This window comes from Salvia miltiorrhiza, chromosome 2, assembly GCF_028751815.1.
Source record: "Salvia miltiorrhiza cultivar Shanhuang (shh) chromosome 2, IMPLAD_Smil_shh, whole genome shotgun sequence".
Lineage (NCBI taxonomy): Eukaryota > Viridiplantae > Streptophyta > Magnoliopsida > Lamiales > Lamiaceae > Salvia > Salvia miltiorrhiza.
Window position 1 is genome coordinate 65,567,839 of NC_080388.1, and position 12,461 is coordinate 65,580,299.

Consider the following 12,461-nt stretch of genomic DNA (forward strand, 5'->3'; position numbering starts at 1 on the left):
AAAGAAGAATGAGAAATGATGAAATTCTATTTTATAAAAAATAAGAAAAATAAAAAAGGAGATTTTTTTTTCATGATAAATTTATGGACCAATAACAAACTCTTACAAGTTAGAACAGCCTACTTTCTATCTAAAGCTTAATTACTAAATGAGTAGTAAATATTACTTCCAAAATACAATAGTTGAAGTCCTATATTCGTAATTACATTGTTTCCCAAAAAATAGTATTGACTTTTACTCGGTGGAAATTCAGATAGTCTCTTCTTTTAGAATTCCAAATAAAGTGATCATTATTTATTGTGATAAAATATGTGCAAATTCCAAGAAAATAAAGAATTTGGGCTTAGAGGAGACGACAAAGAGGTGAAGTGATTAAGGTAAGCTGCAATTAATCTACACTTTCCCACAACAACATGAGCTGAGGATATAACGAACTCTGAGATTAGGAAGAAATTGACCTCATCGAACAAAGAGGATGAAACTAACTGTGTTTCTGAGCTTGTTTTGGGCACTGAATTTACTGTATGGAGAGTGGTTTGCATATTTGTTGCCTTCGCATTGGACATGTTCTTGGCCTCATCTTCAACGCCCTTCAAATTCGTCACCGGTAAATCCCATTTCAATCTTTACTTCCTTTCTTTATATTTTGACTTTTAAATTCATGGATCAGTATATATACATGTCGATTTAATTTTAATTGTTTATGTAGCTCTGTCTATAATGTTGGTTTCTTTGTGGATTGAGCTGTAGATCTTGTATTCTGATGGAGCACTTTAATTTCCTTATTTGATTTGAACTAGTTATCACCTCTTCTTCCTCCCCACCAAACAAAATAAAGGAAGAATCAGAATTGTTTTCCCTATTTGTAGTCATAGTTGGGAATACTTTTGACAGTATAGGCTCTAATTCTGTTTGGTGTAGTGGTAGAATAATGCATTTGTGTTATGTGCTTATCAAGCATAAAAATCCAAAAAAATGTCTTCTGACTGAGCTATCTCTGAAAATCTCAGCTGAATGGAGTTGATTATTCTAGTGATTATGTGAAAATTGCTGTTGTTGCAGACCCTCAGGTAAACCCTTCATGGGAAAAAGGATTGTCTTTATCTTGGCATTGTTTCTGTTCCCTGCACTCGACTAAGTCCGAGTGTGTTTGACCATTTTTTTGTTGATAGCTCATGGATAAAACCTCCCTTCCTCTTTCTCCGAAATCACTTGCTCTGGAGGTTGTGCAGTTCTATACAGATTTATACATGCGCAGGGCGTTCCTCTCGTCTGTATTGCCCTTCAATCCGGATGTCATTCTGTTTTTGGGTGATTATTTTGATGGGAGCAGCAGTTTGTCTGATGAAGAGTAAGTTTGGTATCTTAAAATATCGAAACATTAATGTTATTATTATCCACTTGGAGATTCTTAAAGTGTTGATGTATAAGCTTCCATTAGTAAAGCTCCAGACAAACACATCAGATTTCACATTGGTCTTATTATGTAAATGTATGGCACCCCTGGTTAGAACCTGTGTTTTTATCTAGTTTCACTCTTGTTCTGTATCCACTTTGCTTGGTTTATGTACAGTCCTCGACAATTATGTATCTTTTCGTTAGGTGTCTCTACATTGTATGAAAGATTTTCCAAATATGATACTGAAGGGTGTGACTGTGTATAAGATTTTAGAAATAAGAGACGTAAACAACCTGAACCCTCTTTTCTTGTGTGATGGCTGGTGCTGCTTATCCCATTAGCTTTTGAACTATTAGGATGAATCATCTCATTTCTAGCTACTTTTTATCCTAACTCCTGTCCGAATGCGGTGTTTTGATTTGTTTTACCATTAGATGGCAGGAATCCTTAGGCCGTTTCAGGCATATTTTCAACCTGAATATGATTCAGAAAGCCTCAAACATAAAAATATACTACCTTTCCGGAAACCATGATATTGGGTACTCAGCTTTGTACTACCAAAAGCCAGAGGTACATCACTTTCTACTCCTCAAAAGTTGTCCCTGTAGAACTGTTGTCTATTTATGGCACTTGGTCTTTGATCCTGTATACCGTATCTTCTATGTTACTCAGATCATCAAACGCTACGAGAGTGAATTTGGTGCTAGGAACTTTAAAGTTACACTTGGAAACGTGGATTTCATTGCCATCGACGCGCAGACTTTGGATGGTAAAGGCTAATGTCTTTGATTCTGTATTCTTGGTTGTAGTTCACTTTGCCACTGCTTTGATCAGTTATTAGCTACAGCTTTCTGAGATCTGAAGTATATTCTAGCAAAATAATACTAATGTCGTCCTTCTTTTTAAATTTTGAGTTGATTTTTTATTGATGTTAACCTTTCTTGAGAATACAAATCTAGGCCCCAAAGTACTTGGAAAATAGGCTTATTTCTTTCACCTAGGCACAGAAGCTTCCAATTAATTCATGAAATGCAAAGTTCTGGAGGATTTCATTGGTTGCATTAGTCATAACTTGCCAATGTTTTCCATAAAAGAGAAAGAAATCCTTCTCTATTGACTGGCTTTAACATTTGCTTCTCTGTATTTATTTATCCTTCTCTTTCTGCAGGTCATCCACAAGGTAACTTCGCATCGGATACCTGGGACTTCATAAAAAATGCGTCTAAAGGTAATAGAAACCCAGTTCAAGTTATAGACATCATTTATGTTCAGGGAATATGCCCCACTTGACATTCTTTGAATTTTTGTAGATATATCTTCTACTCCAAGGGTTTTGTTGACTCACATCCCTTTATATCGGTCAGACTGGACTCCTTGTGGCCCCCACCGATCTTCCGCCATCATCAATCAAGTAAACATGTTAAGATTCTATCATGCATTTGTTTTCATGTATTGCTTGATTCCAATGTCATACAGATTCACATCCTAACTGTCTAATATGTGTGTGCATTATCCAGCGAGTTCACCGTGACGATCATGATCAAGAGATTATGTAAGCTACTTTAACTCTTCGTATACTGGATGCATTTGGGTTCCATTTTTACCCTGGATGCTAAAGTAATTATCCCGATTATTTTGTGTGGTGCAGGTATCAGAATTATATCACTGAAAAATCAACAAATTCCCTACTGGATCTAATCAGACCTGTATGTGTTACATTTCTTCATCAATGCACGCTGAAACAATACCGGAAACGGGTGGGAACTAATTTGTGCTTCTGCAGGCACTAGTCCTCACTGGCCATGATCATGATCAATGCACTGTTTCCCATATGTATAACAATGGTCACGCGACAGAGGTAAACTCCATTTTTTCTTGCCTTCATATAATCAATTCTGGGACCATGTTTGCATTTGATTCATGAAATTATGCAGCATACTGTAGGAACTGTAAGCTGGCAACAAGGAAACTTGTATCCTTCTTTTATGCTACTATCTGCCAAGAATTCGTCAGATTCGGATGGAATCACGACAGAAGACTCTGTTTTGACTAATCTCTGCTTTCTCCCCATGCAAACTCACATCTACATATGGTTCTATTCTCTTCTCAGTTCATTTATTTCGAATTGTTGGTGTTGTAGTATACTAACTCTATCTAATATTTCTTTTTCTGAAATTTAATTAATTTGATGGATGTCTCAGGTATTTATCTCTCTTTGCAATGACCCTTGTTGTTATCCTCCTTTGGCCAGCGAACGAAGTCCATATATCACGAAAGCTCGGTAATCTCATGGTTGCTATCAGAGATGTGTTTAAAAGCTTTAGAAGTGTTGTGAAAGAGAAAAACGAAGACGAAAATGTCGAGTATGAGGAGATATGGGATGCAGAAGGGTCAATGCACCTCATCAAGAAAACCAAAAAGGTGTTAGTCTTGAATGAGAGCAGCTCGATCGAGAGGTAAAATCTGACCTTGCATTGGATACATGAGATTCAGTTTCTTCCTTTCTTGTGCAGTAACTGAACTGCTAATCTGTAGGGGAAATGCTGTGATGCGATCAAAAGCTCGTAAACAGGATGCAGAGGCGACGAGTGAGGACGTGAGTATACATATCGGTACAGGTAGAACGAACAGATCGAAAGCCAAGATGATAATCTGGAGATTGTTGCGGGCGCTACGAGCTCTGATGATCATTGCTGCCTTTAATGTTCCTTTATACGTGCTGCTCGTGTTCAAAGATTGGATCGATAAATGATTTCAAACTCCTCCATTTTGATTTTGAGGCTATCGAAATGGTGTATTTGACCTCTGTTGTCACATAACATCACGTTTCTGTATTGAATTCCAGAAAATTATCCAAGTAAATTCGAGACTTTTCATAGGTCCAATCTGTTAAAACAAGAGTGAAGCCGGTTCGGTTCCTTTGTTGCATTTTCACATCATATGTTGTGTTTCACTTCTTCAATAATAGCGTGATATAATAAAATAACACGAAAGCATAATAAGAAATGTTATTTCAAAGTGACACCATTTAACAGAAAGCTCCTTTATTCCATAAATAAATTCAACATACATGTAAAGCTTCATACAGAAGTAGAACATACATATAAAAACATCTCCCTCGACTTTATTAATTCCCTAAACCTGCAATTCTGTAAATTGCATTATTTTTTAGCACACTTCTAAGTTAAGGAGGGAAAATTATTACACAAAATAGATAAGTACTAGTATTACATGTAGAGAGAACCCTTTATTACCTCAAATTATCCAGTCCTCAGCCTCCAACAATTCCAAGAAAAATCACATCATTTCTTCATCACGCATGAATAGCTCTCAATTTCGATCTCTGTCATAGCCCTCCACACATATATATAATTCTCTCCCTCAATTTGCCAACAAAAAACCCAATGGAATCTCACCATCTAGGTTAAAAAACATGAAAAAAGGAGTGGCATTTCTAGAGAGAGGCATATATATTGGAGAAGCTAGGACAAAAGAAGCAATTGCAGAAAAGCCTTCCACACCGATCATGCAGTTTCTGGCTCTTAAAAGTTTCTTGGAATTGTGATCATGCGAGAGGCTAATATATATTATAAACATAAAAGGGAAAATTAATTATATAGATATATGTATAGGGGGAAATGGAAGGTTGGTTATATATCATCTCCTTGAATATACCAGCAGAGAAGCATAGTGGCGCAGCGGCGGAGGATATAGATGCGAGCTCGTTGTTCTTTAACTAAAGAAGAGCATTTTCGTGTGAACCCATTGCTGCTCTTTTTCGATGTACTGTAGTTGTTCTTCACTTTACCCATTTTTGTTTTTTGTTTTTTTTTTTCTCGAGTCCCTTGATGAGAAAGGGGAAAATGGAAGGTTGGGTAAAAAGCTCACAAATGAATGGAGCTGGACCCTAATTAAAAAAAATGGAGTTACTGAGTTTGAAATATACATATAGACATAGGGTGGGAGGTGGAGTTGAATTTGAGGGGGTGAACATGGTCCAGTTTCTGGGATCTCTTGCATGGGAAAACGAAGCAATAAATTACTGCAACTAGAGAGAGAGAGAGAGAGAGAGAGAGAGAGAGAGAGAGAGAGGTGAATTGGGATTGAAGAATAAGGTGTAATTTAAGTGCAAACGGGATTAGAAAATTAAGGGGTAAAGGGAAATGAAACATGGAGGATTAATGCTTAATAATCTCAACATTAATTGTTAATATAGAATTAATGGAAAACAAGTAGCGTGTCGGATTTGCTGCACATAGTAATTGCGTATGAGGCTGCTCGGTCGGAAATCGGAATCCTTGGTCATTGGTTTTGCAAACACGGATTCACTCACTTTAATTTAAGGGAGAAAGACATATGTAACCAAAAGCATATAGTTTAAGACTTATATAGCCACCACTTTTAAACCATGACTTTGGGGGTCAAAATGCTAGTAAAAGACTATGCTACCCTTACTAAATAGTGAATAAAAATATAACAAAATTGAAATAGAAAATTTGTTTGACTTTAAGATTGAAAATTAAAAAAAAAAAACAGAAAATTCCGCAGCATAATTATATCTGATCGTTCGGTTAATAAAATCTGTGAATTTACGGCAACATATTAGGAAATTATACTTAAAATAAATAAAATCGAAACACTAATTTTCTCATTTATTATTCTTCTAAATTGGGGAAGGGGTTTGGGATCATATCATCATCTCTTACTTTTTGCTAAAACTTCATTTAACTTTTACTTGAATTTGGTTTTACACGAATTTTATAAATCGTTACTAAAATAACAAGTTTTTATTTTCAACAAAATAAACACATTAAAAAAATTAACAATTAAAAAATTCTAAATTCGATGATTTCTGTCAACGATACCCTAGTTTTCTCAAACAAATTTCATGTTAAAAAGAAGCATGCCCGATTCACTTATTAGTAAGCGGAATTTTTTTGAACATATTCTTTTTGTTATACATTGATAAGGAAAACGATTATATTAACAGTTTTGTTAAATTAGTATCCGCACACACAATGTGGAATGCACGAGAAATATTTTTATATTTCTATATTTATATATAATTATAATACTAATTTAATTATCATATTTATAATATAATAAAAAAATAATTCTAACTGAATATATTTAAATTGAATATTAAAAAATAAAAAACTAAAGAAAAATTCATGTTAATAAAAATTGATATTATAAAAGGAAAAAAAAAGTTAAAAATAAAAAATAAATTGAAAAACATATTTATTCAAAAAAAGATGAGAGATAATTTTTTTTAAATTTTAATATTTAAATAAATATAAATTTTACATTTTAAATCAAATATTTGCATAAAATAAGCTTTAATTTGATATGCATATTAACTATTTTATAATTAGTCGAATTTCAAAAGATTTAGAAATAAATAAAATAAAAAAGATAAAAATAAAAAGAAAAAGTATAATTTATAAATAAACCTTAAATTTTATTGTAATTACAAAATTACTATTCAATTTTAAAATCAATTTGAAATATTGGCCTTTTAATATAGTATAAATATGTTGAAAGCTTGACTAATTTTGGTGAAAGCTTGACTAATTTTGATTCAGGAATATTCAATTAAAATTAATTTTTTATAATAATTGAATTAGTATTAATTTTATATAAATATAAAAATTAAAAATATTTTTTCGTGAAATTCACGGGATGCAAATGCTAGTTATATGTAAATTAAGTAAAATTCAGTAACACGTTAGACATTACACACTCAAACGGGACATCTTTTAGTAATTGATATGCGTATAAGTGAAATTAATTATTCAAAATAAATGTTTAAACATTAGAGTCGATTTAAATGAGTTAATAGTGTTCATATCCATTACTCACTCAAACATATTGGGGATATATTACATGTAAGTTAAGTGTACTAAGAGCATACGTTAGTGTACATATAACAGCATCGTAGTAATTGAGACGTGTTTGATTAAAAACAAGTATTCGATTTGATGTGTTAACCCTTGAATTTAACATAGGAGATTAAAAATCCAAATTTCCGATGCCCGAAGTCCTTCAAATCTGGAAAATAGTAAGAGTTCTACGGTGCACAATGACAGTGCACAACTACGTACACAGTGAATCGGGGAATACACAGTCAACCACAAACGGGGCATGTTTTAGTAATTCATATGCAATTAAGTGAAATTAAGTATGCAATTTCAATTAATAGACATTATATTCAATAAAAATGAGTCAATAGTGTCCAATTCCATTACCCCCTCAAACACATTGGACATATATCGCATGAGAGTTAAGTATACTAAGAGTACGTGTTAGAGTGCATACAATAGCATCGTAGTAATTGAGACGTGTTTGATTAAAAACAAGTATTCGATTTGATGTGTTAACCCTTGAATTTAACACAGGAGATTAAAAATCCAAATTTTCGATGCCCGAAGTCCTTCAAATCGGAAAAGTAGTAAGAGTTCTACGGTGCACAATGACAATGCACAACCACGTACACAGTGAATCGGGGAATACACAGTCAACCACAAACGAGACATGTTTTAGTAATTCATATGCAATTAAGTGAAATTAAGTATGCAATTTCAATTAATAGACATTATATTAAATAAAAATGAGTCAATAGTGTTCAATTCCATTACCCCCTCAAACACATTGGACATATATCGCATGTGAGTTAAGTATACTAAGAGTACGTGTTAGAGTGCATACAATAGCATCGTAGTAATTGAGACGTGTTTGATTAAAAACAAGTATTCGATTTGATGTGTTAACCCTTGAATTTAACATAGGAGATTAAAAATCCAAATTTTCGATGCCCCATGTCCTTCAAATCGGGAAAATAGCAAGAGTTCTACGGTGCACGATGACAGTGCACAACTACGTACACAGTTTAACAACTACGTACACAGTCGGCCACAAACGGGGCATGTTTCAGTAATTCCTATGCAATTAAGTGAAATTAAGTATGCAATTTCAATTAATAGGCATTATATTCAATAAAAATGAGTCAATAGTGTTCAATTCCATTACCCCCTCAAACATATTGGACATATATCGCATGAGAGTTAAGTATACTAAGAGTACGTGTTAGAGTACATATGATAGCATCGTAGTAATTGATACGTGTTTGATAAAAAACAAGTATTCCATTTGATGTGTTAACCCTTGAATTTGACATAGGAGATTAAAAATCCAAATTTTCGATGCCCCATGTCCTTCAAATCGGGAAAATAGCAAGAGTTCTACGGTGCACGATGACAGTGCACAACTACGTACATAGTCGGCCACAAACGGGGTATGTTTTAGTAATTCCTATGCAATTAAGTGAAATTAAGTATGTAATTTCAATTAATAGGCATTATATTCAATAAAAATGAGTCAATAGTGTTCAATTCCATTACCCCCTCAAACATATTGGACATATATCGCATGAGAGTTAAGTATACTAAGAGTACGTGTTAGAGTACATATGATAACATCGTAGTAATTGATACGTGTTTGATAAAAAATAAGTATTCCATTTGATGTGTTAACCCTTGAATTTGACATAGGAGATTAAAAATCCAAATTTCTGATGCCTCATGTCCTTCAAATCGGGAAAATAGCAAGAGTTCTACGGTGCACGATGACAGTGCACAACTACGTACACAGTTTAACAACTACGTACACAGTCGGCCACAAACGGGGCATGTTTTAGTAATTCCTATGCAATTAAGTGAAATTAAGTATGCAATTTCAATTAATAGGCATTATATTCAATAAAAATGAGTCAATAGTGTTCAATTTCATTACCCCCTCAAACATATTGGACATATATCGCATGAGAGTTAAGTATACTAAGAGTACGTGTTAGAGTACATATGATAGCATCGTAGTAATTGATACGTGTTTGATAAAAAATAAGTATTCCATTTGATGTGTTAACCCTTGAATTTGACATAGGAGATTAAAAATCCAAATTTCTGATGCCCCATGTCCTTCAAATCGGGACAATAGCAAGAGTTCTACGGTGCACGATGACAGTGCACAACTACGTACACAGTTTAACAACTACGTACACAGTCGATCACAAACGGGGCATGTTTTAGTAATTCCTATGCAATTAAGTGAAATTAAGTATGCAATTTCAATTAATAGGCATTATATTCAATAAAAACGAGTCAATAGTGTTCAATTTCCATTACCCCCTCAAACATATTGGACATATATCGCATGAGAGTTAAGTATACTAAGAGTACGTGTTAGAGTACATATGATAGCATCGTAGTAATTGATACGTGTTTGATAAAAAACAAGTATTCCATTTGATGTGTTAACCCTTGAATTTGACATAGGAGATTAAAAATCCAAATTTTCGATGCCCCATGTCCTTCAAATCGGAAAAATAGCAAGAGTTCTACGGTGCACGATGACAGTGCACAACTACGTACACAGTCGGCCACAAACGGGGTATGTTTTAGTAATTCCTATGCAATTAAGTGAAATTAAGTATGTAATTTCAATTAATATGCATTATATTCAATAAAAATGAGTCAATAGTGTTCAATTCCATTACCCCCTCAAACATATTGGACATATATTGCATGAGAGTTAAGTATACTAAGAGTACATATGATAGCATCGTAGTAATTGATACGTGTTTGATAAAAAACAAGTTTCTAATAATAAATAACAAATTCAAATAATTAATAACAATGCACAACATTTTTTTTATTGTGGATGCAACTGTGTTTCTAACTGTGTAGTTAAGAACAGTTGAGCTCCCAACTGTGTAGCTAAGAACACATTCATAGCTCCCAAACTGTGTCCTCAAAATCAACCATTTATTTTATATTTTTCACACTCAATGTGGTCTTAGACGTGAATAAACTAAATTTTTTCATTACAAAACAACAAATCATGAATTTGATATCAATATATTTTAAACTGTGTCATTTACAAATACAACTGTGTTCTGCAAAATTACTGTTCACCGCTCACTAAAATCGAAAAATAAGACATACAATTGATACATTTGCCATGAATTGAACATACATACCTAAATACAATCAGAATGCCCAAAGAATTTCGTCCGACCCAAGTGTTTTCAAATAACAAAATCGCTATTTTTTGGGGAAAATTTTCGTGGGTTTCCACCAAAAAAGAAAAGAATGAGGAAGAAGAACACAAATCCATTTTTCATCCATTTCTTCACCAACCTACCTTACATTAGCATTTATTATCACATTAATTTAGTTGTACAAACCATCTTAACCTACGAAAATCAAAGATACGATGAAGAATAAGATCGGCAGTTTCATTAATGGAAGCCATGGAAAGAGTAATGGAAGCCATGGAAAGAGAGAGAGAGAAGATGAAGAGGGGTGGGTGAGGAGTAACTTTTGCTGAGTTGGCAGTTGGAGGTGGGTGAGGAGTAAATTCAATTTTTCTTTATTTTTATTTAGCAATTAGTAAGGGTGAGATTGTCTTTTCATTCCATTTTGACCCCCAAAGTCATTTTTTAAAAGTGGTGGCTACCAAAGTCATAAACTATATGCTTTTGGCTACAAGTGTCTATTGTCACTTAATTTAATAGTATTGTTCACGAATGTTAATTTAAATTTGTTATAACAAAATATCATACATATTACATATATGTGAAGATTTGTAGTATATGTTAATTTTACATTTACATTCAGTCCTTAATACCTACACTTGCAAATTCACTAACTGCATCGCTTCCGAAATTAATTAACCATCTAATATTTTATTTAATTTTTGTTCATCGGTATTTATATTGCATATCGATACTTCGTTTTCTTCAAGGATTATTATATGCATAGACGGTACATATATATTCATTAGTACACATCAAGAGTACTACTGTTAATTCAAAAAAAAAAATCTCATCCCTCGTATTTATACATATTTTTCATTTTTGGTACATTTTCAAATTTATGCACACCCTAATTTTGAACACTATCCAAGTATCCATACATAATTTTTACAATCTTACCTTTACAAATTACACTATTTATCCACAATTTACTTAACAATAAACTTCACATGGGACCATTTTTTCACTATCAATACTTTAATCAAATTTTCATTAAAATCAGTGCCGGAAGATCCTATGCAAATTTATGGGCGCGGAAGGAGTATATTCTAGAATTATGCACATATTCATTTTAATTATGCAATAACTGGAATTCACAATCTTTGAAGAATCTGACTACTTGATGACAAAATCTATAGCTTAAGAATATTATGGTTAATGTTCAATGTTCATATTTGTTTCTGAATTTTTAACGTAGGAGCTAAGAAATGAAATTGAAATGGTGATTTGCACAATCTGTCAAGTTTGATACTTTGGCATGTGAAGTGTGATTTGGTCTTTATCTAAGACAACCTCAAATCCCTATTTGATTCACTTGTTCTAATCTCTTGTAAATTAATCCATCCCGAAGTAGATCTCAATTAAGAAAATAGAACAGCATAGCTGTGATGCTAATAATAAACATTTGGTTTTTAAATGAGTTTTAAGGGGTTTTATGTAATTAAGGGGCCGTTTACTTTGGAGGTTTAGTTTTGATAGATAAAAATAGTAAGACTAATCTCTTGTTTATTTTGATGGATTGGAACTTTGGAATATCTCAAAGCCCTTGATTATTTTTAGGGTTATTAGCGCCTAAATACATCAACTTTGGGGGCAGTTTGATTTTGCACATGAACTTTAAAAGGTGTAAAAAAATACATGAACTTTAATATTGTAGCAATTTTATCACAAATTCAATTATTAGATATTTGAACTCCATAAAAATTTTACGATTTACGAGTTTAAAGATATCTTATACGATATCTTTTAGAGATGTTCTATACGATGTAACAAATTCAATTTTTGCTCAAATTAAAGATGGCGTGGCAAGCCCAAATATCGACGTGTATTCATCGGACGTTTGAAAAATGACATCGTATAGGACATCTCTAAAAGATATCGTATAAAACATCTCTAAACCCGTAATTCGTAAGATTTTTATAGAGTTTGAATATCTAATATTTGAATTTGTGATAAAATTGCAACAAC

The 12,461-nt window shown here is 33.0% G+C and overlaps 1 protein-coding gene across 1 annotated transcript; it reads left to right on the top strand.

The window, feature by feature from the left end:
* Positions 1–197: 197 nt before the first annotated feature.
* Positions 198–4,277, top strand: LOC131013074 (uncharacterized protein C630.12). The gene is made up of 13 exons (XM_057941077.1): positions 198–607; positions 1,011–1,070; positions 1,173–1,351; positions 1,834–1,969; positions 2,072–2,168; positions 2,568–2,627; positions 2,710–2,810; positions 2,917–2,951; positions 3,048–3,105; positions 3,183–3,257; positions 3,334–3,491; positions 3,601–3,855; positions 3,935–4,277. Exons 1-13 carry the CDS (start codon positions 476–478, stop codon positions 4,149–4,151), a joined length of 1,563 nt encoding a protein of 520 aa, XP_057797060.1. The 5' UTR covers positions 198–475; the 3' UTR covers positions 4,152–4,277.
* The last annotated feature ends 8,184 nt before the right edge of the window (positions 4,278–12,461 follow it).